This window comes from Aptenodytes patagonicus, chromosome 3, assembly GCF_965638725.1.
Source record: "Aptenodytes patagonicus chromosome 3, bAptPat1.pri.cur, whole genome shotgun sequence".
Classification (NCBI taxonomy): Eukaryota; Metazoa; Chordata; class Aves; order Sphenisciformes; family Spheniscidae; genus Aptenodytes; species Aptenodytes patagonicus.
The window spans coordinates 39564260-39589281 of NC_134951.1; the positions used below are offsets into that span (position 1 = coordinate 39564260).

General features: G+C 38.2%; 1 protein-coding gene across 2 annotated transcripts in view; it reads left to right on the forward strand.

The window, feature by feature from the left end:
• The window catches only part of BCKDHB (branched chain keto acid dehydrogenase E1 subunit beta), a 134779-nt gene that overhangs the window by 190 nt on the left and 109567 nt on the right, over positions 1–25022 (forward strand). Inside the window, exons 2-4 of one of the 2 annotated variants that reach the window (XM_076333130.1) lie at positions 2627–2704; positions 5341–5409; positions 24686–24819. In XM_076333130.1, the coding sequence (XP_076189245.1) occupies positions 2641–2704; positions 5341–5409; positions 24686–24819 (267 nt within the window). In that variant the 5' untranslated portion in view covers positions 2627–2640. Of the gene's footprint in view, positions 1–2626; positions 2705–5340; positions 5410–24685; positions 24820–25022 lie in introns of those variants that run through there. The other variant, XM_076333131.1, reaches the window with a different exon arrangement.

A 25022-nucleotide genomic window follows, 5' to 3' on the forward strand; every position in this document is an offset into this window, starting at 1 on the left:
GCCCCGTCGCCGCCGCTTTCTTCTCGGGGGAGGCCCCCGCCCGGCCAGGGTGGGGCGGAGGGAGGGAGAAGGGTGGGCGCTTCCCGTCTCCGCCCTCGGGCCGCCCTGCCTCGCCGGGGCGCCGGCGGTGGCCGCGGGAGCGAGGCCTCCCCGGCGGGGCAGCCGCCGCCAGCCGCAGCGCTGGAGGCGAGACCCCGGGCGGACGGCGGCCTCCGCCTGGGTGCGCTTCCCCCGCTGTGTCCGCGGCGCTTCCACCTGCGGGTTTTCCGCGAAAAACTTGGGCTGTGGGTGGGAAGGCCCCCGTGGGCCGCTAGCGGGGGCGGTGGTGCCCCAGGCCTCTTCGGTGCCTTGCCGGTACCGCTCGGGGTGGGTTTGATGAAGTGTTTTTGGGCAGTGGGTGCAATGGTTGCAGTAGGACCACCCGTCGTCTGCTCAGACCTGCAAGCCCTTCCTCTGCCCCTCTCCTGTTTCAGTGGTAAAGCTTCTAGCAGTAACTTAATGACTTACATCCATCCCTATTTTTTTACTGCATGCTTAAGTCATGAATGTGGTAATAAACCTGTGATTAATAAAGACTGCTGTCTAGTGAAAGGTTTGAGGTAATCCTCATGATCACACGACTGAGAGTAAACGCAGATCAGTGGGAAATGAAGTTGGTGTTTTGGCTTCATGTCTGAGATGCACTCCTGCAAATGACTAGTGCTGAGTTCTCCTGGAAGAAGCCTGCCAGCTGCAGAGTAGCTGTTTCTCTCACATGAACCGCACTGTCTTCTAGAAGGGTGCTACTTAGTTGGATACCTTGGTATTCCAGCTTCGTCGTTAAGTCCAAGTCCAAAACTCTCGTCTGTTTCTGTTAGTCATTGGGAGGTATAGGCATCCAGGGTGTCACAGAATAAAGCCTGTGTGCTGCAGGTCCCTGCTTGAGATCATAGTGAAGAAGCAACAGTTTTTGTTCCCATTCATTGATAGAAAACGATTTCCCTTCGATTTAAAATACACTTTGAAATTCTGTGGAAAAATAGTGAAAGTAAAATAAAGTTATGCCAATACCGACCCTCATACTGTTAAGATAACGCATCTCCAACTCCACAGTTCAAATCTGAAGGGCACGATTAGTTTCTCTTTTCCCACAAGGGCTGATACAGAGGCCTTTATTATAAGCAAGAGCAGCAGGTCAGAACAGTCAGCATGAGTTTCTGACAGTTGCTTGAATAATAGGCATTTATTTATATCAAATACTGGAAGGATTGTATCTTGTGGAAAAGATAACCTAAATACTAATGTGGATGACAGTAAAGAGAGAAACAACTGCTGTTCCCCAACTTCCCTTCCCTTGAATTTGTAAATGTGGATTATTTGCATCTTTCATATAATTTGAACAGTTCCCATAACAATTTTTTTTTACTGTTTCCTCTTAAAAGGTCATGTAAAGTGTAACAAGTGAAGCTACCAAGCACAGGAACGTGTAGCAATGCAGCGACTCAGCTCTGGTGTGGCATGACATGAGTCTTTAACAAAACTGCTAATGTTAATTAACAATTTAGGAGGAAGGGAAGCTGAATGGTTGTTGAGAGATATTGTAGCTACTGGAAACAGACTGTAGTTCTCCTTTCTGATTTCTAACACCTGTTCTCCTGTTTGTCTGGGATCTTCACCTAACCATCTTTTCTTTTTTTTTTTTTTTTTGTTTTTTTGTTTTTAACATGCTGTGTGTGCTGGTAGGTAGTATTCTTCTGGGCTGTGGCTCCTAGTCATAACTTAGATAGAGGTTTTGCCAGTGAAAGAGCTACCAAATGTCAGCCAGGCAATTTCTTATTCACTGAGTTTCTGATAAGGCATTATTTTATTTGCTTGGAGAATCTGAGTTGGTCACAGTAGTGGGGACTAGGCTATTGTTTTCAGGCCTGTTTGTTTTTCCTTGCGGTGCTGGAATGAACAAGGGCGCTTGGGTGGCCTGTCTTGATTTTGAAGGTTTTCTTTCAATCCGTGCTGCAGAAGATTTTAATACAGCAGTCTGGTGCATTTGCTTTACTCATTTTAAGTGTAGCTGTTAAGCATCAAGTTTTCTTTCTTTGGAGTGTGGATTTGATACTTCTGACACTTTCTAACTGCAGTCCAGAGAGCAGGCCAGTGGTCTAGAAAACTTCTGATAATAATAGGTGTCTGTAAAGAGGAAAGGCTGGAGCTTTAAAAAAAAAATAACTGAAGAATGATGAAGTAAGCTTAATGAGATCTGGTGAATCTTAGCAGAAAGGATCCCAATCCTCAAAACGATAATACTTTCCTATGGTTTCTTCCTTTGAAAAACTGTTGTATTAGTCATTGTTCCTAGTGTTTGACTAAGCATTGCAAAGCTGCATTTGCTCTAGCTAAGAGCATAGTTTTTGAAAAAAAGGTTGAATGCAGGGTAGTAGAATTACAGTCCTTGGGATTGCAAAGTATACCATGCTCAATCCCATCTATTCCATAATTTAAGTTTACTCAGCAAATAAGTCTTGGGTTACTCCTAACAGGGATCTTGTTTATGACTGTTAACTAAGTTTTTAGTCATGTTTTGTACCAGTGTTTTTTAATGTACTTTGTGTTTTGAACCAAATTAAATGGCTAAATAATCACTTTCACACAGGGCAAACTCAGAAGATGAATCTCTTCCAATCCATAACAAGTGCCTTGGACAATGCTTTAGCCAAAGATCCGACTGCAGGTATACTATACATGTTAGTGTGTTTTGCTTTGTAGAAATTGCATTTTGTTTTACCTATTTGTGTACAGTATTTAAGGCATTTCTTGTGGCCTTTAAAGTTTTCTAATAAATTATTTCTACATTTTGATCTCAAACAAAACTTAAAAATGTGTTGTATTAACAGATTATTAATGGATTATGTGATCTAAGGTGCAGTTGTGTCTTCTGTATTAGCTGGGTGTATTTTGCTTGAAAGTTGGGACAGAAAGATACATTGCTTAACGTGCTTCTGGTATTACTGATGTGAACTGTAGTTAAGGACAGTTTGAGTCCCACCAGTAAGTAAAGGAGTTTTTAAAATGTAAATCTTAGTTTTTAATTCCTTCAACTCTCTATGCTCAAAAAGTGATATTTTTTAGAGGCTATATATTCCTTGCTCTGTCCATTCTCCCTTCTCTCCTTCCCTGCCCTCCAAAATTCCTTTCCAGCTTTACTGATTTCTGTTCATTGTTGTGCATAGGCAATGTAAGATTTTCTAGGCTTTTGCAGTCTGGCTAACCTATAACTTTGAAGAAGCTAGTTCATCATAGCTTGATTTAAAATTGATTTTATCCTAAACTCTTTTGCACAAAACTATTTATTCCACTTTTAATTCTTGTACATAACAGGAGGTCTGTTGCTTCTGTTGTCATAACAAAGGTGTGAAGATGGTCAGATATTTGAAAGAGATGTTTAATGTCATGAACACAGCTGCAAAAGCTGTATGATCTTGTGTAATTTTGGTTTTTCTTTTTTGTGTTAGTAACTTTTTGGCACTGCTTGAATTACTTGAAGTCTGACTAATCGTCTAATTTGTTAGGACAAATTCCATGTTGTCTGTCCAGTACTATGCCTGTATACATTCCCTCTCAATCTACAGCTGTGTTATAATCACCTTTTTTAAATTAAACTTAGACAACTGAGGGTAAATTAGTGCCAAGAACAGATTTTAGTGCCATTTCTGTAGAATCAGCCATATAAAAATAAGTAGAATGTTAGTCCAGTAGGAACCTGAACTCATATATAGTCTTCAGCCATTTAGTCGCTCTAAGATTCCAGTCTTGCTCCTCAGTTTTGCAGGGCTGGATCTTTGCAAAGCCCTTTGCAAGACCATGTTGGAGTTCTACAGTCCAGACGTGTGAGTTGTCAGTATCACTCTACTTACGGAATTAATTAGCACTTCTTGCAATAGAAAGCATGTCCTTCATATGTTTTTAGTTGTATGGGAATTGAGCAACTGTTGTTTAAGTAGAGGAAATCCTCATACTTGTGTTGTTGAGAATTAGAAGCTGTCCAGGAAAATATTTTCAGTGGCTGAACAGAACGAGTAAATCCACGCAAGTTTGCTGATACCAGCATTAAATGGGATTTTTTTGTGCCAGCTGGCTCAAAAGTGAGTAGCCATATGGTAATGGAAAGGCCTTACAAAGATTTTAAGTACATAAGAAAGCAAACAAATTAATATTAAAAATGAACTAGAGAGATGATCTTGGGGACATACTTCAACCATGTACTCCAAGACTGCATGGGTTTTACATTATTATACAGGTTATTTTTCTTTAAGTGCTGTCATTAATATGATTGTCAGAAGTGTGTTAATCCTTTTTAGTGCTTCCAATCAGAAATGTATTTTATTTAAATAAAAATAATATTTGAAAGGCAAGGAGGCTAACTCATTATCATATCTCATATCCTTTAGAATATGGAGAGTATTGAGGAATTTGGGAGTTATCAGAACTGACCCCCATTCATGCAAGCTGCTGTTGGTGATACTGCTGCACATCTCTTACATGCTTAAAAAAATTGAAATAGGCAATACTTATTTCTGTGAATTAAATAACAAAACTGTTTTAAGAGAAATTAGACGTCATCATTCCATAAATTCAAAGAAACACCGCCCCCCCAGACTAGTTGATATGAAGCTAATTTTTAAAGGCAATTACTTTTAGTGATAAAACTTTACTGGCTACATCACCCACACTGGATAGTAGTGGATAGTAGTGTTGAATACTGAGAGTTGTCCTGGTTATTAGATACCCATCTTTTCTGTAGAGGAGTTCCTCTGAAGTCACTCTTCAGGGATCTGGCAAGTATGTTTGGAGAAGGTTTGAAATTTCATGTTGGATTGGTATTTTGAAGAAAACTTCAATTTGACATTTTTCAAAACACTACATTTACTGAAATCTGTGGATAAAGAATGCCAATGGTTACCAGTTGAAGCAGAACACACAACTTCAGTGACTCTTCAGTGGTTGAATGTAATTGTTTCTTGGAATTGCTTTTATTCATTTAGATATAGATATGGTGATATTATAGAATATTTCAGAAAAATAAATAGATGGTTTAATGAAAGCATAGCTGAATCAGTTTCATGAATTCTGCTTTGAGACATAGTTGTGTTGCTGTACCGATTCCTCATTAACCTTGGTTCTTCATTTGTTATAGTTAGGCTGTGCATGAGAAACGCTTAGATAAATAAATGTCTAGATAAAGCTTGAAGTAAAATGAAATGTTAGGTGCTACTTATGTTAGTGTCTCATAAAAACCTTTGAAACACATTCATTAAAAATAAGATGCATTGGAGTAACATTAGCCTCCTCTACTTTATTATTTTTCAGTAGTATTTGGTGAAGATGTGGCCTTTGGTGGAGTCTTCAGGTGTACAGTTGGCTTGCGAGACAAATATGGTAAGTTAACTTTTAAATCTGACATTATTTTCGTATTAGCATCTCTTTTCTTTTGTACCCCTCTATGGTTTGTGGGAGAAGAGAAGTACACGTGGGAGAGAAGCCTTGTAAATGGACTTCTGTTTTCCTTTCTGTCCTTGGAAATAGAAAAATTTTGAACGTGTTACCGTTTATGTAAGCTTTCAAAGCTTTCGAAACTTGCTGACATAATTTCAGGAGTCTTCTATTTCTTCAACTAACTTTATCAAAATAACTTCATTTTTTAAAACTGCAATTGGACCAGATATTCATCATGGTGGCCCCATTTAATTGCTGTAATCAAATTAAAGCCTCTTAGCAACAATACATGGTGATGCATTTTGGTCCTATCTGTCGGTCAAGAACTGTGAAGGAATTACATTAAAATGGATTTAAACTCTTTGTTAAATATAGTATTTTCTAGCATGGCCTGGAAAGCCAATATAGAAATGGTGTGTTATGGCTATGCTTGTGCTTCATCTAGAATGCGATTGGTTTACTTGTTTGGGAGACTCATGTGAAGGCATTCAGAGGAATGGTACAACCTTTGTCTCAAAGAATCTTAGAAGTAGCCTTTATCACTAGATAGGAAAAACAGGTTTGCAAAAGTATATGAAAAATACGATGGTACTTGATAATCTCGTACCTCAGACAGTTGAGGTGAGTTCAGTGGACAAGGAAAAATAGTTACTTGAAGGAACTTTTTAATTTTTATTGAAAACTTATTTTTTAAGTAAGTTTTAAATAGGGAATTTCTTTTAAACTTGCAGCAGCTTTTAAAAATGTATTGTGTGATCTGTGATTTAAATTAATCCGTGTATTGTGTTTATTTTGGAAGAAACTTAGTTCTACTATTTCTGGGGGACAGACTCCTACAGCTGAGTATCAATGGCTTCTAAGAAAGGTGGGGGGAAGGAAAAGACTTTCTTTCAGACCGTATGTTGTTGCACAAGCATATGTGTCACGTTCACAGTTCTTGATGGATAGAATTTAGCCACCTAGTTAGTGATACCTGGTTGGAAAATCTGGATGGCTTTTCAAAGTCCTTCACTGTTCTTCCAATTAAGTTTCTTCTTTGGTTATCCATTTGGTGTCGTTTCATTAAGTACCCATTTTGCTGTGAGAAGTACTGTTACTGGAATGCTAAAAAAAGAATCAATGTTTCCACGTATGGCAGGCTAGGTAGTACATAGCAGTTTACAGGTCTTGGAAACTGGTTGTGGATACAGTAACCTGATAGCTTTTAATTTGGCAGTTGCTGTCTCCCCCACTGGGCTATTAAACAGAATAAGAGGTTATAAAATGTTAAGTTTCAGCAGCTTACTTTCTTCAAGGCACCAGGATGACTGGGACCACTTGCAGCCAGTGATTAAATCTACTTCATTTTCCTCATCTGGAGGAGATGAGTTACTGCCATCTTGGAGGAGATCACCAAGATCCACTTTTTTGGAGTGAACCAAAAAAGGGAGAGGAAGACTATACTTTTAAGAAGTTTTAGAAACATAACCATATTTTGTTGTCTTGTTTCTCTGCTTCAATTATTATGTGGATGTCTTCTCACTCTCTGGTTTATACATTAATGTTCAAATAGTTTGGATAGGACTTTTATTAGCAATGATCTTTAGTGCTGCACGTTGAGGTTGAGTTAGAGTGCTCTGGTGTGATATGTTAACTCTGTTTACTAGACTTCATGTGAAAATGAAGCCTCTGAGACAGCAGTCTGTTGCCGGAAACATGGGCAACAGAAGACTTCATTTGGGAAATAAGCAACAGCAGCAGATGGCTCCATAAGCAACCTTCTTGTTTTTTAGTGAACATCTCCAGTTTAAAAGACAAAAGGAGCAAATTTTATATTGTTAGGGTGTTGCTTTGACAGTCACTTGTTGGTTTTCTTTGATGTAAGAAAGTCATGTAATATTGGAATGAAGGAAAGGCATTATTTAATTCTTGTAGTAGCATTTTATTGATGGTGTATTCAGAAGTGCCAGTGCTGTTCAAAGACTCTGTGATAGCCTCTGCCCCACAGTGCAGGGGTACTGCTGAGGTGGGTACTGATGAGGGGGTGCAAAGAACTATTTACACTGTGTTAGTCAGTATGATAAGCAGCAGTCACAGCACATCAGCAGCCTAGCTAGAACCAGATGTATTTTATGGGTATAACAACAAAGATTTTTAATGAGATTTTTGAGGAAGATATGACGTGACTTTGGGAATGTTTGAAAAGAACTCCTTTAAAGCATGAGAGGCAACATGAGAAATTGTGGAAGTACTTGTATGAACATTGAACAAGGGCTAATGAAAGCTAGTATTGCCATTTGATCAAAAAGGGTACTGACATCTTTATGGTGAATAAGAGGATAGATTTGATAAGGAAAAACTAAGTAGTGCTCTTGTTTCATGTGATTGTAAAATAAAATGGGTGGGTACATAAAGTGCTGGTGAGATCAAATTAACAAGGTAGGAAACTCTCCACATTCATTCAGAGCGTTGCAAAGATTGCATTTGCTAGAGGAAAAGTGTGTTAGCTGGAAGAGAAGGAGAAATTTGAAAAGCTTTTTGCTGTTTTCCTGCTTAAAAAACCGCCAAGTTTGTCTTACAGATTCATTATAGAAAGATCTTCCTAAGATCCATTTATCTTGCAGATTCTGAGATTTAGGTCTAGGTGAGAAGTGAACTGAAGATGTTGATAGTGATTGAGAAAGAAGAGGGTGGAGAAGGTTTGACAGGAAAAATAAATGAGTTCTTCATGCTGCTGCTGAGGTGCCTTTAAGTAAATGAAGGCAATATCTGAAATACGAGTTTGGGCAGAAAGAGAAGTCTGAAGATAAAAGGTGAATTTAGGAGTCATTCACATAATGATAATTCAACCTTGTAAGGCGGTTAAGATGATACAGGTAACTTCTGGCTTCTTTCTTCACTAATAGTGAAATCCTATAGAAAACAGGCAGTGGCTGAAGAGGGAACGGCAAAGATGAACTACAGGACGTACTGAAAATATAGTTACAATGCTGAGGAGAACCAGGAACGACTGAAAGCGCAAAAATTGAAGGAATCCAAAATTTTGAGAGGGGTGTGGCTGTCTGTCAGTGTTGTCTTGGAGATTAAATAAGTTCTGGATGCTCTGCTTGTTTTATGCGAAGGCTAGAGTCCATGTAAAACAAGGAGGAATCCCGGACAGAATCAGCGAACAAGCATCCTCATGGATCTTACCTGTACAAGGAAGATTACATTCACTTACTGACTCTTCTTTCCCCATTGCCCTCCTACATTTACCATCAACATAATAATAAGAGCTACAAGTGATATAATGTGAGGTTGTTTCTATATGTTGATGTAAAATATGAAGGAATTGAATGTGTTTTTTCTCCTCTCCTGGAAGAGGGAGGTTGTTTGGTTTTTTCTTTGTCTGGTTTATTTTTTTTCCATAGATAATCAAAATCACTAGGTGGCAGTCTATGCCTATAACTAGTTATTTTCATACAAATTGATAGTTCCTTTTTAAGCACTTTTATAGAGGTCAAGGTCTAAATATCACCTGATAATATAGTAGGATATACTCAGTAGTAGTACTATACAGATGCTGGTTGCTATCCAGACTGTTACTGAAGTCTCTCTGGAGAGAAGGAGAAGAAATTTGCTTTTAGAATAAATGTGTCATCAAATCTAAAACCTTTTTTTGCCAGGAAAGCCATTTAAGCCTGAGTGTAGAGTAATGTTGTAATACAAACACAGCTAGAGGCCTATACTAGTAAGTGAAAGAAGTCAAGCTCATTGACTTTGTAAGGAAATAAAACCTAATTTTTGATTGGATGAATTTTTGACATGCTACAAAATTTTGTTTGAAAATTTTTAATTGAGGAATCATATGTAAAAAAGTCAGTATGTGGAAGTTTCTTTTCCATGATAGCTATGACTTAGGATGGTATGTTTGTTTCTATACATCTTACGTCAACATCTGAAATAGGCGATTCCAGTTTTCTGGCATTGCTTTGCTGCTCATGATTCTGTATTGGTGTTAGTAAGTTTTGCATGAACTGAATGCTTAGAAATCTGTTGCTGTATAATCCTCTGCCCTGCAAATGAGGAGACTCCCTGAAATTTTTATGTAGAGAGTTCCTTTTAGATAAGGGAAGTGAAATAAGTCTTGTACAGTTTTTTTTCCTTTGTCCCCTCCCTCTGGTCTTGCACACTGGAAGGCATATTCTTGTTTTATTTCTTGTCTCTTTCCCTATCACCCCTTGCCAGTTTTTGGACTGTCACCATTTTGCAGAGGTTGCATACTCTAACCTCTAGAGTATCTTTATTGAAGTAATGAATGTCTGCTGTTCCATAGTCCTGCTGTCTGGAGATGTTTCCTGTCTCTAAAGCAAAGATGTAAACTGCATGATTGATAGCCTTCTTCCTTGACTGCTGTATTTTTGTAGCCTAGGTAATGTGTGCAAATGTTATTTTTTTATTTAAAAGGGAAGTACATTATTATTTTGGTCTTTTGAAGAAAACGCTATCTGAATGAAATAGCTGTATATTTGTCTTTGTGTCTGCAGATGGATTTGAAACAATGATCCTGGAGTGTGAATACATGTGTCCTATAGCTCTGCCTGAAGTGTGACATAAAGTTGCAGCATGTAAAGATCAGTATCATCCAAATGACAAAAATACAGAGACAATCAGAGGTAGGGATTAGATGACAGGAGGTAAAGAAATGGGAGGAAAAAACAGAGAGTAAGGTAAAAATAGAGAAAGTGGACAGAAGTAAAGACTGAGAAACAAGAATAGCAGAAATAGTGATTGGCAAGGAGGGCTACTCAGAAGAATGCCAGAGCAGGGTTTTTTTTTCTGGGTAACTCCAAAAAAAGACCCTTCTAGCCTACTGTGGCCAAAAATGAAGATTTTGAGAGTCTATAAACAGGGGAAGTGAAGTATATATAATACTTGAATACTCTCTCTGCCGTCCTCCAAACACTTACGGCTTGAGGGCTTCCTTATCTAGTGCCTCTGTGTAGTCATCGGCCTCAGTAGAGATTTGTCTGTAACACCATTCTGGTCTACGCTTGAAGGGAGGCTCTCTTGGGCACTTACTGCCATGCCAAAAGTCTATCCTTAGCGAGGGTAAGGATCAAGAGCCTTCTGTCTATTTCAAAGCTTGATATTCTGAGAATGTGGAATAGGATCAGTCCTTGCTCAGAACTCTGAGAATCCAACAGAAGTAAGATTGGCTTGGCAGGTCTTTCCCCATAGCACTGCTCTGGGGAGACTGAGTTTTTTTGGGTTTTTGTGTTCACTTTTATAGATGAGATTTGGGTAGGTGGTAGAAACCAAACTCGGAAGAATTGGAAGAATTGAAGACATTTATAACATTAGAATCTTAGATTGAGTTATTGCCCATGTTTGTTGTCATCTCAAAAAGTAATATACATCTTTAGTAATTCTTGTCTCTGTGCTAACAAATTTATGTACAGGCTTTCCAATACTACAGCTGTTTGTAGGTCTTATCAGTTACATGCAGATGTCTCGCACAGATGCGTGCCTTTGTGTGTATGTGTTTGGTGAATATGTTTCAGTAAGTTATGTTTCACTCAAAAGCTGGAAAGTTGTTATGCTTGCCAAAAGGTTTGCACTATAGAGAGAAAAAGTTGACCTAGTAAGGAAATGTGAAAGACCAGAATTTACTTTTTCTGTTGCTAAGATTTCATGCAAGTTTGGATAGCCAGGGAACTAGCAATTTCCCTTTAGAACAGGAGTAGTGTTTGAGCCTTATGTCTCTTTAACTAAGCAGATTGCTGTTCGCTTTAGGGACTGCTTTCCTTGGTATATGTGATGTCTAATTAGAGCTCGTTAGAGCTTTTCAAGTTCCTGTTAATGTATCTGAAAGACTGGAGTAAAAAAAAAAAAATTGAGTGTAGTCTTCTGAAAGTAGTCTTGAATTATCCACCTAGCAGAGGTTAAGGGAGTTGGAAGAGAGATGGTCAGCAGGTGAAAACGTGAAAAATCCCTTTCTCCCGACGACCAACTTGCAGAGGGTCACAGTGGCTTCAGGAGCTAGCAGGTTAAGTGCAATCACGTTTGATCAATGTCTGAATGAAAGAAGGATGTTGGGAAGAGAAAATATGTTTCTGGAGTTGTGTGAGGCAAGGGAGGCGCATTAAACCAGTGCCTGTAAGATGGAACTTTTTGTGAATGATGAATTTGGGTAGGAGAAAGAGGTCGTTATTGGACTGGAAAGAGGTTCTATTTAATTAGAGGAATGAGAGCTTGCTTATAGGGAGTGCTCTCACACATTAGAATAAAAATGGAAGTATTGGTGATCACTGACCTCTAGAGAATAAGGTAATTCCGATGTGATGGCCTGAAAACAGGTAGCTAGTAGGATTCTGAAACAAATAATGTAAAACACCTTCACATATAAATAAGTTCAGTGTTAAGCAAGTTAATGGTGAATTATACAAATGATAGGCACTGTTGCTAAAGGTTTTACAGCTCCAGACGTTGCATGAGGCAAAGGGTGCTGGAGGATTTTAAAAGTTCAAAGAATCACTTCTGTGATTCTGTGATATTTTTGGAATAAGTCTTTAAAGAAATTAGAAAGGTGTCTAGTAGTATCGTCAGTCTTCTCCAAAGCCAGCTATGAGTTTGGTATGGATGCAGTGTATCCATGTGTCAGTACCCAACATAAATAGGTTTTTAATATGAAATTGGAAAAAATGTGATCCTTAGTAAGGGAAGTTTTAGTCTAAATATTATGTGTGTAGGATTAATCTTGGCAAATGCACTATTTAAAAGCTGGATCTGATATAAGCAAGTAGTTCAGGCTTCCTCCAGGTTCCATATCAGTTCTAGCAGATAATTTGTGCTGCCTATTCAAGAGTATTCAAGACCAACTATGTTCATAGAATCACAGAATAATTTAGGTTGGAGAAGACCCTTAAGATCATCGAGTCCAACCGTTAACCTAGCACTGTGAAGTCCACCACTAAACCATGTCCCTAAGCACCATGTCTATATGTCTTTTAAATACCTCCAGGGATGGTGACTCAACCACTTCCCTGGACAGCCTCTTCCAATGCTTGACAACCCTTTCAGTGAAGAAATTCTTCCTAATATCCGATCTAAACCTCCCCTGGCACAATTTGAGGCCATTTCCTCCTGTCCTATCACTTGTTACATGGGAGAAGAGACCGACACCCACCTCGCTACAACCTCCTTTCAGGTAGTTGTAGAGAGCGATGAGGTCTCCCCTCAGCCTCCTTTTCTCCAGGCTAAACAACCCCAGTTCCCTCAGCCGCTCCTCATAAGACTTGTGCTCTAGACCCTTCACCAGCTTTGTTGCCCTTCTCTGGACACGCTCCAGCACCTCGATGTCCTTCTTGTAGTGAGGGGCCCAAAACTGAACACAGTATTTGAGGTGTGGCCTCACCAGTGCCGAGTACAGGGGGGACGATCACTTCCCTGCTCCTGCTGGCCACACTATTTCTGATACAAGCCAGGATGCTATTGGCCTTCTTGGCCACCTGGGCACACTGCTGGCTCATATTCAGCCGGCTGTCGACCAGCACCCCCAGGTCCTTTTCCGACAGGCAGCTTTCCAGCCACTCTTCCCCAAGCCTGTAGCATTGCATGGGGTTGTTGTAGCTGAAGTGCAGGACCCGGCACTTGGCCTTGTTGAACCTCATACAGTTGGCCTGGGCCCATCGATCCAGCCTGTCCAGGTCCCTCTGCAGAGCCTTCCTACCCTCGAGCAGATCAACACTCCCGCCCAACTTGGTGTCGTCTGCAAACTTACTTGCTTGATCTTCTGTCACACAGCAGCCTGCATTTCTCTTTCATGGCATGTCTTTCTGTTTGCCACCAGGGGAGTCTAGGTGACTGCTTAAGTTAGATTCCTAATATTTGGATGCCTGATTAGATTACCTTCTAAGTTTTTGAGCTATTGTAAATTATTTTTGGACTGAAAAAGTAGTGTAAATGAGGTTTTTTTTTAAACTTTTCAGTAGGGAATTCTTGAATAATGACATTTTAGTTGACTTGCAACTATTTGGAAATACGGGTAGAATGTGAACACTTTGAATGGGAATTTTTATTTCAAAGATTCTCTTAGTTCCTGGAGGATGCCACTGTAGTGTCTCCCACCAGAAATGAGTGCTTGCCCAGGATAGAAGAGACTTGGCCTCAGTTCTGTCCCTCAGGAGTTCTGAACGTACTCCCAAAAGAGTTGACTGAGATATCAAAGCTGATCTCTGTGGAGGTGCAGCAGAAATGGTTTTGTCAGCAGTTGTTTTGAAATGTTTTGGAATGAATTTGTCTTTTGCTCATGTGATTAATTTGTCACTGTCTGGGATCCTCTGTGTTGTAGCAGGGTGAGCAAGAGGAATATAGGTTTCCTTCTTTCTGGATTCATGTCCCATCACTGGTTGGAGGGTCTTTCACTCATGGCTTTTATTTTTGTCTGTTCTGGTTTCTTTTAGCTGTTCTGTTTGCTCTCTGTTATTGCTGTCCTCCTCTTTTTGTTTGTCAGTGCTTACAGAGATGTACTGCCCACAGCAGCTTATGGTACTCTCATACAAAGTCAATTAGTACAAAATGCTTTTCATAAGGTTTCTGTGTAACATTGCTAATATGTTCTGGAGTGATGTTTGCTGCCTTTATTAGCAGTGTGGTGTTGACTGTCAGTTTGTGGCATGCTTTAGTCCCTAAGTCCTTTCTATTGTACTGCTGTGCAGCCAGTAACTGCTTCTTTTCTGGATGGACAACTTGATAAAGTGAAACTCAGCACGAACAACTGTGTGTCACTCCTATGTGTAGGATAAAGCAAAATCAATCCCAGATCATTTCCTTTCAGGTAATTCTGAATTACATACATGGCTAGAGATGTTCATACATGCAGAAAGTAGTAAACGAGGAATAAGCAGCTTCAATTTTTTCCTCCTTACTCATTTTTCATAGCTAGAATAGCTTTCCTCACGTGAAGTAGAAACGGTGCAATAAGTACGCACATGTAACTTTTCTTGCCCTATTCTGCTCAAGCATATAGGCTTGTTTTATAAATCCTTCCTATGTTTTATTATTTTGGTGCAGCTAGAAGTGTAACATTAGTAGGATTTTTTTTTTTTGCTTCCAAACCATATTAAAAAAAAAAAGTGTGAAAGGAATGGGGAACAGATTGTAAACAGTAATTAGTGTCTGTTCAATCAGTCCAGGATATTTTCTTGCAAATTGGAAAATCACAGAAGAAAAGGAAAATCAAGAGAAGAAATAACACTTGTATTGAATCTCGTGAGGGTGGGGGGAGTTGAATCAAAGATTTCCCTTGTGGAAAATTTCAAACACATCAAAAAGCAAGTGACTGAACTGCATATGAAACCACAGTTATAGCAAGAAAATAACATCCTTATGTCAGGATGACCTAGCCACATTAGCAATCAGCTGGATGCTTTAAAAATGATTTTATTTATCACTTCCATATTTGTTTTCCTGTACTTTCTGCCTGCCTCACAGAATTAGATCTCTGAAGCACAGCCTATGATTTGGGACAGATCAGCTGGCAAAGGCTGTTCTTAGCCTTCAGTGATGGAGATTCCCTGGCTTACCTACACACACGGTCCCAGTGCAGGATTATTCTTATGGTTTGAAGCTTTTTCTTCTTGATCGGTTTTCTCTGGACTGTGGTTGCTCTAACTGAAGGATATGAGCTATCCAAAACTGGATACGTTACTCTGGGTCTTACTGAGTAAAACCTGATTGCTTACAGCTTTCTGTTGATACATCTCATGATAATGCTAGCTTGTCTTGCTGCGATAATGTTTATTTCCAATGTCTGATCCACTGTAATCCCTGGTTGTTATTCTGTAGAGCTTGTGTCCACGGTGTAAACACCTGTGTGAGTTTTCAGGGAACACTTCATTCTCAGTAAATGAGTCATTTGTTTATAGGCTAGTAAAATAACTCGGGGGTTTTTGTTTATTTGGCCAGAAGATGGCAGTACCTAGCCATGCCCAAGGGACACCAGCTTTTCTAAAGTTGTGGTAGTCATTCTCTGAAGAGAAGTATTTACTTGAACACAGTATTATTTTATGAGCTTGAGCTGTAGAAAACTCCTGAAGGCAAGTTCTGTGTTAAGTGAAATGCCTATGAGGGAAAACATGGGTGAGAAGATAAGGTTGTCCCCAGGTTGTTATGGTAATTGGTGAAGTTTCTTGGCTAAGGATTGGATACGCTTACAAAAATTGCTTAATTTCCTGACGGCTTTTAGTAGCATGAAATAACGGGAGAACCTTTTGAAGCTGAGCGAATAGAGGTAGATATAGTGTGTTTTTTAAAAAAATTCTAATCATTTGCCTCCAAAATCCATAAAATGCATTAAAATGTTTATATTGTAATGCTTTTTTGTTAGTGATTTCAGGAAATTGTTTATTGTGGAGACTTCACAGCATGTTACTGACGAGGGAGCAGAGATCTGTCAATGGAGGTTCTGGGTCTGTTCTCGTGGTGCCAAGCATTACAGTGCAAGGGCAAGAAGTACAAGAACACAGTTTGGATGGGTTGGTTGGGGCCTGTAATGCAGTGTATTAAGGTAATGTGTTCTGCCTCCCAGAAGCTACTAGTGGCTGGGTATTACTTCAACAGGTGGGGAGACACTCTGGGGTTTTTATGTGAGTTTTTTAATCAATAATCATGGAGTCTTTTGCATGCTTTAAGAACATAGCAATATGCTATTATAAAGAGGAGAAAACCTCAGCCTAAAGTAGCATAAGAAGTAAGTGTTAGGGTTTTATTGTATAAACAGATAGAAAATGTTAGCTCGATGCTTCAGAAGCAGACTGCAAGCTTGTTGGAGAAGCACCGTGCTTCCTCTTATGTAGGTGCTGGTCCTTCTTAACATATTGCACGTGGTAGAATGAAGTAGTTCAGAATTTTTGACGTGGTGGACTTAAGCTGAGGGTGGAACATTTTATTCAGAGTTAAAAAACTACCAGTTGTGTATAGATTGAGTAAAACTTAGGTAGTCTGGAGGTTGGTTAACCTTGTTTCTTTGTGGATGGATTTAAGCAGATAATTCTGCAGCTTGCTTGCCTGGTTCTTCCAGAGCAGTTTGGCAAGATCTGGATTTTGTTCTGATTTATTTAAATGTCTTTGAACAGTAACATCTGGAGAACGTGTTCCAGACTCATTACACAATAGTACATTTTGTTCATTTTAAGAAAAGAATTGGCTATTTAAGATTAAGATGTACAGTAGGAAAAAAGTTATTTGAGAACTTGATACAATGTAGTATGTCCTTTTACACTTTGTATCTGTGGGTTATTGATATAAATCAGTCTGTGTCAGAGCTAAATAGATTTTATTTTAGGTTTTTTATTTTTTTAATTGTTCTGATAGTGTCTGGTGTGAAAACAATATTTTATTTGTTTGGGACTTAATAATATTTATTACATTTCTTTTTATACATTGTAAACCTGTTTGAGGGAAAGATAAGGGATATACTTTTTAATATAGAACTTGGTACTCAGTATGGAGCTTAAGAAAGCTGTTCTAAGACATTTTTACGATATTTCAAGATACATTGCTGGGCAAAAAAGTATGTGCTGCTGAACTTCATAAAAATGGAATTTTCCACTTCAGAAAATACTTGCAGTGAAACATTTAAAAGTAGTATTTTAGTAATATAGTGTCAAGGAGGATGGAACTTTATGTATTAAAGACACATGATGAAATCGATGAGCATAACTAGTATTTGCAGCCTGTATTAATACCAGGTCTGCAAGCACAGTTTGTGTACCTTGTTTTAGATGACAGTCTTTAAGTCTTTACTATTCCTTAGGTGGAATTTAGTGATTCCCAATTTCCTTGGTTAGTCCTGTGATCAGTATGCCCTCTGTTTCATTTGTACTCGTCAAGTGGGACTAATTTAGTATGTCTGCTGTTTTTTCTGCCTCTGAGGTTGGTGATAAGAGTGTGGTAATTATCACTAGTTCAGTTTAAGAAGGTGCTGCAGACTTTATTACAGGGAGTAAAACACTCAGAGTTTTCTTGGAAGCAATTTGGTAGAAGCCTAGAAGGGTCAAAAAGGTCAAGACTACTACCCCAGTCCAGTCAATTGTCTAAGCAGCTTTGCAACAGAAGCACTTTGAGGAGCAGGTTAATCTTAATTTAATATGATTCAGAGCCATCTTGCAGTGACCAGGCTGACATAACATGCTAGTAATTTATTATAAAAGATCTCCTTTCCTTTTAATTTGTACAAACATTAAATCCTCAAAACCTGGCAAGGAGTTTTCACACTTGTATGGAAGCACCAAGTACAGATCAATTTATTGATTTCTCTCATGCACATGCTTTGCATTATCAAGGGACAGGCATGCTTACAAGTGAGATTCGTAAGATGCTTTTCATTACTGCAGATTACTGGTCATTTAGCACTTTGTAGTGCTACCACACAGTAGGTAAAATTCATCATAAGAAGTTATAACCTACTTGCCTATGAAATCCTTTTCACTTCATGTAATTACTTTTCATCTGTTAGGTAAGTGAAATGATCTATTTTAACATGGGCAGCTCTGGAAAAAGCAGCTTTTAAAATGGCATGGCACGTTAGTGTGCAAGGATTCAAGAATGAGAGGTAAACCATCTCTGTGTCTGTGAAACTGAAGCCCTGCTTTGGACAAGTAGATTTGAAGTTTGCATAGTCAGCTGGATAGCTAATGTGTTTTTACTATTCACTATAGAGGAGCGGTGCCCATTGCACACCCTTTTTTAAAGCTGAAGAACTGTGACTAGGATATCAACAGAAGAAGTGGTAGAATAAATTGATTAAAATGAGTAAGAAATTACTAGAACTGTTTCATGCTCAACCAGGGGCTCTAAAAGAGCTGAGTATGAATTTACCAAACTACCTGCTGTGATGCCTGCCCTCTCATGTAGTGTCAGAGAAATGGAAGATAAGAAGTGTCACCAATTGTAAAACAGGGCTTAAAAGGGATTGTGGGACCAAGAAAGTCTGAATGCTGGATAGATTGTGTTAAATTATGTTAAGGCATAGAATTAGTAGACTTATGTAGATGTGCATCTATGAAAAATCCTAGACGTTCTAGGATTAGAACAGGTCTTCAAAGGCAGGACTGATTTGAAATCAGTCATTTCTATTTGAATTTTCTACACGAAGTCCCCAGTGAGTAGCAAAGAAGCTAATCTGCTGGGACTTCCTTTTCTTTCCAGTCCTCTGTTTTTCCACGTGCATCCATGGTTGTTGCAGTTGAGGACAGAATATACTTATCTTGTTGGACTTTTCTATTTGACATCTAATGGATGTTTTAAATGGAAGTTAATGAGATCGTGGGGACAAATAAAATGCTGCCCAGGTATATTGTTAATACTACTCAGTACTGACATCTTTTAAGATGCTTTTTTTTAACGCAAGTGATGTAGAAGTATTTTAAAACCAAAACACCCTCCTGTGACTAAATTGCCAGCGGTACTCCTTAAACCACTCAAATCGGCCTTACAGAGCAATATGAAATTACTCAGAGTTGGAGCCTTGGGTGGTGTGTTAACATTATAGGAAATTTGATATTGTTTGAATATCTCATTTTTGAAGTTAAATTAAGACAGGAACATGTTTCATTGCAGATACTGAAATCTGAAATACTTCTTTTCTGACGGCTTGGAACAAATAAAGATGAAGCAGGCCAAAACATTAATGCACAATAATCGACTACATATGTCTGTAAACATGTTCTGTTAGGTTGCTATGAAACTTTTTATTCTGGGAGGACGAGAAGATGACTGTAAGACTGCCTTAAAGCTGTTGCCCCTTGGACAGAGGGTCAGCGGTAATTTGAATGTTTGTGGGGTGCTTAACTCTTTGTTCTGAAAATCACAAAGATCAATCTCTTTTTATTTAAGTAAAAATAGATCAGGGGAGGATGAAGTAATTGTTCAAAAATTGCTTTTAATCAAATAGTACTTTTTCCTTAATGATTTTAATCTTATTAGGCAACACTTCTAGTGTATTTATTCACTTGCTTAACTTGCATGTAATCTTCTTCCTGAGTTATTGGGATGGAGAGATGAGAAGAATCATCCTTTTTTCACATAGCCCTGTTTGCCATATTGCTTCCCTCACTGCTTGGAAAAGGGCACCAACCTGTTCAGATGGCTGAAACTAGGGATGTTTATAAAGCCAGGCAGGTTAATTGAAATGGACACCAGCATAATGTCTTTCTTCAGAGGCTGACGCACCTGGTTTCAGATAACGTAGAGGTACTACTTTCACCTGGAGTGACAAGTCAGCTCGCAGAGTTTGTGTTAGCTTGTTTTGAGCTGCGTGGCTGACGCAAGTAATAGGAGAAGAGTACATTTTAGGAAATGTTTCTTCACTGGTACGGAAATGAAATATGGAAGGACAAGGTATCTTGGGGTTATTTGTCCGCTTGAGTCAGATTTCAGCTGAGTGAATGGTTTACAAAGGATGATGTGAATGACTGTTTATCAAAAATGACTTCCTTTTCACATTTTGAAAAAAATGTGAAAAATAAAAAATGTGAAATAAAATAGATAAAAATACATAGGCTTAATGCCTTTAAATTTTCAGTGTTTAAATAATTTATATTTAGTTTGGTAATGATTTTCATATTGTATAAATAAAGATAGGAGGTTAAAGCCATGCCATACAATTTTTAATGTTTGGGGAAATTAGTAAATTTGTTTTATCCTAATGATGTGTGTAGCTTTTTGTCTTAAAGGGCTAGATTTTATTAAAAAATCCCAAACAACCCAACCCTTGAAACTCTATCCAAGCCTTCTTTTCCCATCTAATGAATAGTAAAATGCTTCAGGTTTTGCTTTTAAGAAGGGAACAATATTATTGTTGTACATGTAAAATCAAAACCATTCCTGAGTAATGAATCTCACTCAATGACAATTACCTGGCTCTTTCTTCACTGTTTTAAGCCGTAGTACTTCAGGATTATGCCTTTAATTCTCAAAGTCCGAATTAGGTGCTTCAAGCTGATCATGTTATAACTGTCATGTTGTATTTCACGTTTGCTTTTATTGATTCTCACTTCATTTATTTCATCATACTCCACTGATAGCAGCATGCTTCCTCTAACTTAATATCTCAATAGTATTTCAGCAGTTCTGTTAGGATGTCATTTATATTCCAAATCATAGAGAGGCAAGCTAGTGTGGTGGATCTAACGTGCTTTTAAATTCATTCACCTATCACAAATTGATATTAAACAATTAATTTTGAAGTTTTTATAAGTTGAAAGCTCATTTTACAGGATTGTTCAAACACACTTCAATTTTTGTGTGATGATATAAAATTATTTATAGAACTAATGTATAAGGCAATTTCAGTGTACTCTGAAAAATCTGTTAATAAAGAATAAGGTTACGTAAGCTTAGTATGATCTGACTTCTAGGCACTTCTCAACAATCTGTTTTTTTATTCTGCTCAGACATTGGTCTATTTATGTAGGCTATGTGGTAGAGTTTTAAACCAGATTTAACTGCATTTCAGTAAATCAGTATGTGTTAAAACAGAATAGAAATTCTCATGAAGAAAAGAAGGCCAATTGAATATTTTGATTTCAATATAATAATGCTATGTTTTAAAATTTACTGTGAATTTCACCCCGCCCCCCCCCCCCCCCCCCCCCCCCAGTCTCTTCTATAGTCTTATTTTTCTGGTGTTTTCTTTGCTAGTCACATCCTATATCAAATTATCATGTAAACAAATGAAGTGAAATATATTGATCTGCCAATAGACCTTTAAGAAGTAGGAAAGTGTAGTATGTCTTGGTAGTGTTAATGCATTTTTAGTTTATTAAAATATGAGCTGTTTTAAATTAAAAATTTAAATGCATCAATGAAAGAGAAGGGAAATAAGATGTCTAATTCACGGCACCCTAGATTAAATAAAAAGGAGGGAAGGAGAAGTTTGCCAACTGTTTATAGTTTTACGGATGGATATGGGTACAGGGGGACAGCTCTTGTGATTGCATCTGAAGCACGGCTTCCCCACCTTCACAGGTGGTGGTAAGGCCTGGGGCAACTACACATTTGCAGGGGTGGTTTATGTTCCTCTTTCCTTGATCATGCTGCCTGTCAGCGGAGGGAGCACACCAGAGGATGCTGTATAGCTTGGGAACTAAGACTACAGCCATCCTTCAGGAAGGAGAACAATTTACACAGTGTACACTTTCTCTAGGTTCAAAAGTAATCTTGCGTTCTTGTTATAGAAGTTCTTTCATCTTTCCATGGCATTATTTTCCTTCTCCATCCTATGGATTAGTTACTGATCTATTTACTCTGTAGAAATGGGACTAAATAGCCCTGAAAGCCAAAGTTTCTTATTCTGCATGGGAGAAGCATGGTAGTGATGTGACTGAAGTGTTCCCCTTTTGTCAGCTCTTCAGGGAAGAGAATATTCCTGCGTGAAGCTTTTTGAACTGATTTTTGTTAATTCTTGGCAGTAAAGCCACAACACAATTGATGTCTGTCAGAAGTGAGTATAACTTAATTACAAGGACAATGAAAACAAGTTACCTCTTCTATAAATATCTTCTCCAGTTCTGGGTTTCCCAGAGCATTTTGTCTTTCTGCTACTTGGAAGAAAAATCTTTCAGGGCTGGGGCTGTTTTTATATAGTGGCATTGCCAGACACATTGGTAGTACTAGTAAAGAAAGAATAGAAATATGCAGACTAGTAGTGTTACTGCAGCACGCTGGTAAAATAAATGCCCAGTAAGAATAAATGGCAGCACTACGAAGTTACTGCCACTCTCACTTCCTATGCCATTTTTAGTCTGAACGACTTTTGAGCACAGTACGTGCGGAGATTATTATTTTTCTTCCAGGAGATACGAAACGAAGTATAGATGACCCACATCTGGAAATTACTGAGATCAGCTCGCTCCTATACCTTGGAAATGAGAGTTAGCATGTTTTTCTAGTTGTAAAATGTTCTCTGATCTGCAAGGTACTTTGCTGTGATTCAGAGTTGATCAGGGTATGTTTGACATCCAGACAACAAAACTCTACTTTCTGTCAAAAGCTATGCAATAATTTTGTTAATCTGGAATTCAGTTTTAATTACTGAGCTAGCTATGGTAACATTTTTATCTCCTGCAGCAATAGCAGGACTTCTAAGTCATAAGAATTTAAAAAGTTTCTTGGAAATTTATTTCTAAACAAGAAGCAGCCCAGTGTGCATGTATCTTAAAAGTACTGTAAGTCACAGGGTTTTTTGTTTCAAACACTGGTTTATAAGAAATGAGTAGAAGTCATAGAAGTTTGGAATGACTAATTTGAGAAAATGGTGTTTCTCCTCAAAAAGACGATCTTTCAGGTGCTTGAAAATGTTTCCTCTGTCTTGTATGCAAAATTGTGGAGTGTCCTGCAATTGTGGTAGCCCTTTGGACTTGTGTTGGCTTGTGCAGCCTCACTGACAACACCAACATTGTAATATCATTGGATGGCATTTTGTTTACTTGCCTTAAATGAATGGTGTCTTGGTCATGTTCCTGGCAGAGGGAGAGCCAAAAACAAATTACTGATATATCAAAAACAATTCCTCCAAAACCAAACAACAAAAAATCAAACCAATAAACCAACCCAAAACAAAGTGACCCTTGGAGTATGAAACTCAAAACACCAGGTGAAGCACGTGGACAGGGTACAAGCAGTGACAATGCTGTGCTGGGTGATGTGTGAAGATGAAGGATGCGTACTTGAAAGATTTGTAGAACATGCCTCCTTTTAGAATATCGTAAATACAGCTGTGGGTAGTGGTTCTCCTCTTATCATCCCTTTCTAAAACCTTTTGTTAGCTTCCCTTTCTCTAGTTTGTTAACTTGCAGCTATTGAAAATAGGAGTCTTCATAGTAACAACTTTTTGGACATGAGGAAAAATGTCTTTACTGAAAGAGTGGTGAAATATTGGAAGAGGCTGCCCAGGGAAGTGGTTGAGTCACCATCCCTGGAAGTATTTAAAAGACGTGTAGATGAGGCTCTTAGGGACATGGTTTAGCAGGCATGGTGGTGTTGGGTTGACGGTTGAACTCGATGATCTTAGAGGTCTTTTCCAACCTTTATGATTCTATGATAACTTTCCTAATTATTAATTGATTAGTTTAGTTTTTCTTTTTAGTTATTTATTTCGTGGTTATTTAGTTATTGTTTGATTTATTTCATAGCCACTGGTGTGCACTGTGCTCATTTTTTTTCCATCCAGTTTGAAGTCTTAGCATATTCATGCACGATGGACTCCTATGGAAACCTACTGTCTATTTCCCAATGTTCTAAAGGGAAAATTTAATAGCATAACTAGGTTCTCCTGTTGATCTGCCGAGGAAGTACAGTACTGCTGGCAGATATTGTAAATATGTCTTATAGAGGATAATGTAGTGGTGTTTCATCTCCCTCCTCCTTCCTCCTTGTTTTTAATTTCATGAACTGAGCAATTTTGTCTTCAGCTATGTATTAGATTGATGCATATTTGGAATCTGAAATTACTGTGGTACAGAAATATGTCAGGGCTAAAATGACCTTTTGCACTCCCATGGGGAAGATACAAAACCCAAAATATTTGATTTCCAGTCTTGTGCCTCCAACAGCAGGAACAGCTTTTTTTCTCTTGCCTTGGAGACAAACCAAATTCTTTAGTAAGCGCAGCCCTACCTTACAAAAGAAGACTGGTAAGACTGTGTACTGCTTATGGGGAGTGTGGGCAAGAGACAGTATACTTTCATACAGATGCTCTCATAAGATCCATCTGCCTTTGAGTATGGACAGTTAGTTTTGACTGCCTTAAAAAAATTGAAGTAACAATACTTTTCTTTATTGTAAGCTTTTTTTAATGCTTGTAAGTATTCTTTACTCCTCCCCTATAAGCATGAGGGGTATGCATGCTTATCTGTATACACATCAGAACAAATTATTTTCCTTGAAGTGTTAAGAACATTGTAAGTTACAGAAACTGTTCTTATCTTTCATTTTGTTTCTGCTTGTCTTCCTCTGAGCTGTTACAAATTAAAGTGAAAATATCTTTATCTGTAATGGTGGTTTATTGTTGCTACGTCTAAAAAACCCCATCTAAAGAGCCATATGCTTAATTGCAGGTGATTTGTTTGTAACTTGAATATTTCTGGGGCTGAATATTTCCACTTCAAACTGGTGTGTTAAAGGAATTGTTTGTTGTGCGTTTTTTCTGTTTGGTTGTTTTTTCTTTTCTTTTCTTTTTTTTTTTTTTTTTAAATAGGTAAAGATAGAGTTTTCAACACCCCCTTGTGTGAACAAGGAATTGTTGGCTTTGGTATTGGAGTTGCTGTTGCAGGTGCTACAGCCATTGCAGAAATTCAGTTTGCAGATTACATTTTTCCAGCATTTGATCAGGTTAGTACTAACAAATTTGAGAGAAGTAAAAAGAAATCTCATGACTGTTTAAATTACTCTTCTGTTAGCATTAATATTTGGTATGAATACGTAATTTTTGCAAATATATCCACAGCTGTATTACTAATATTTATGCATGCTTTAAGTAAACGGGAAGGTACTGAGGCCAGTTTGAAGGCTGATTAAATAATGGAAATTAAAGA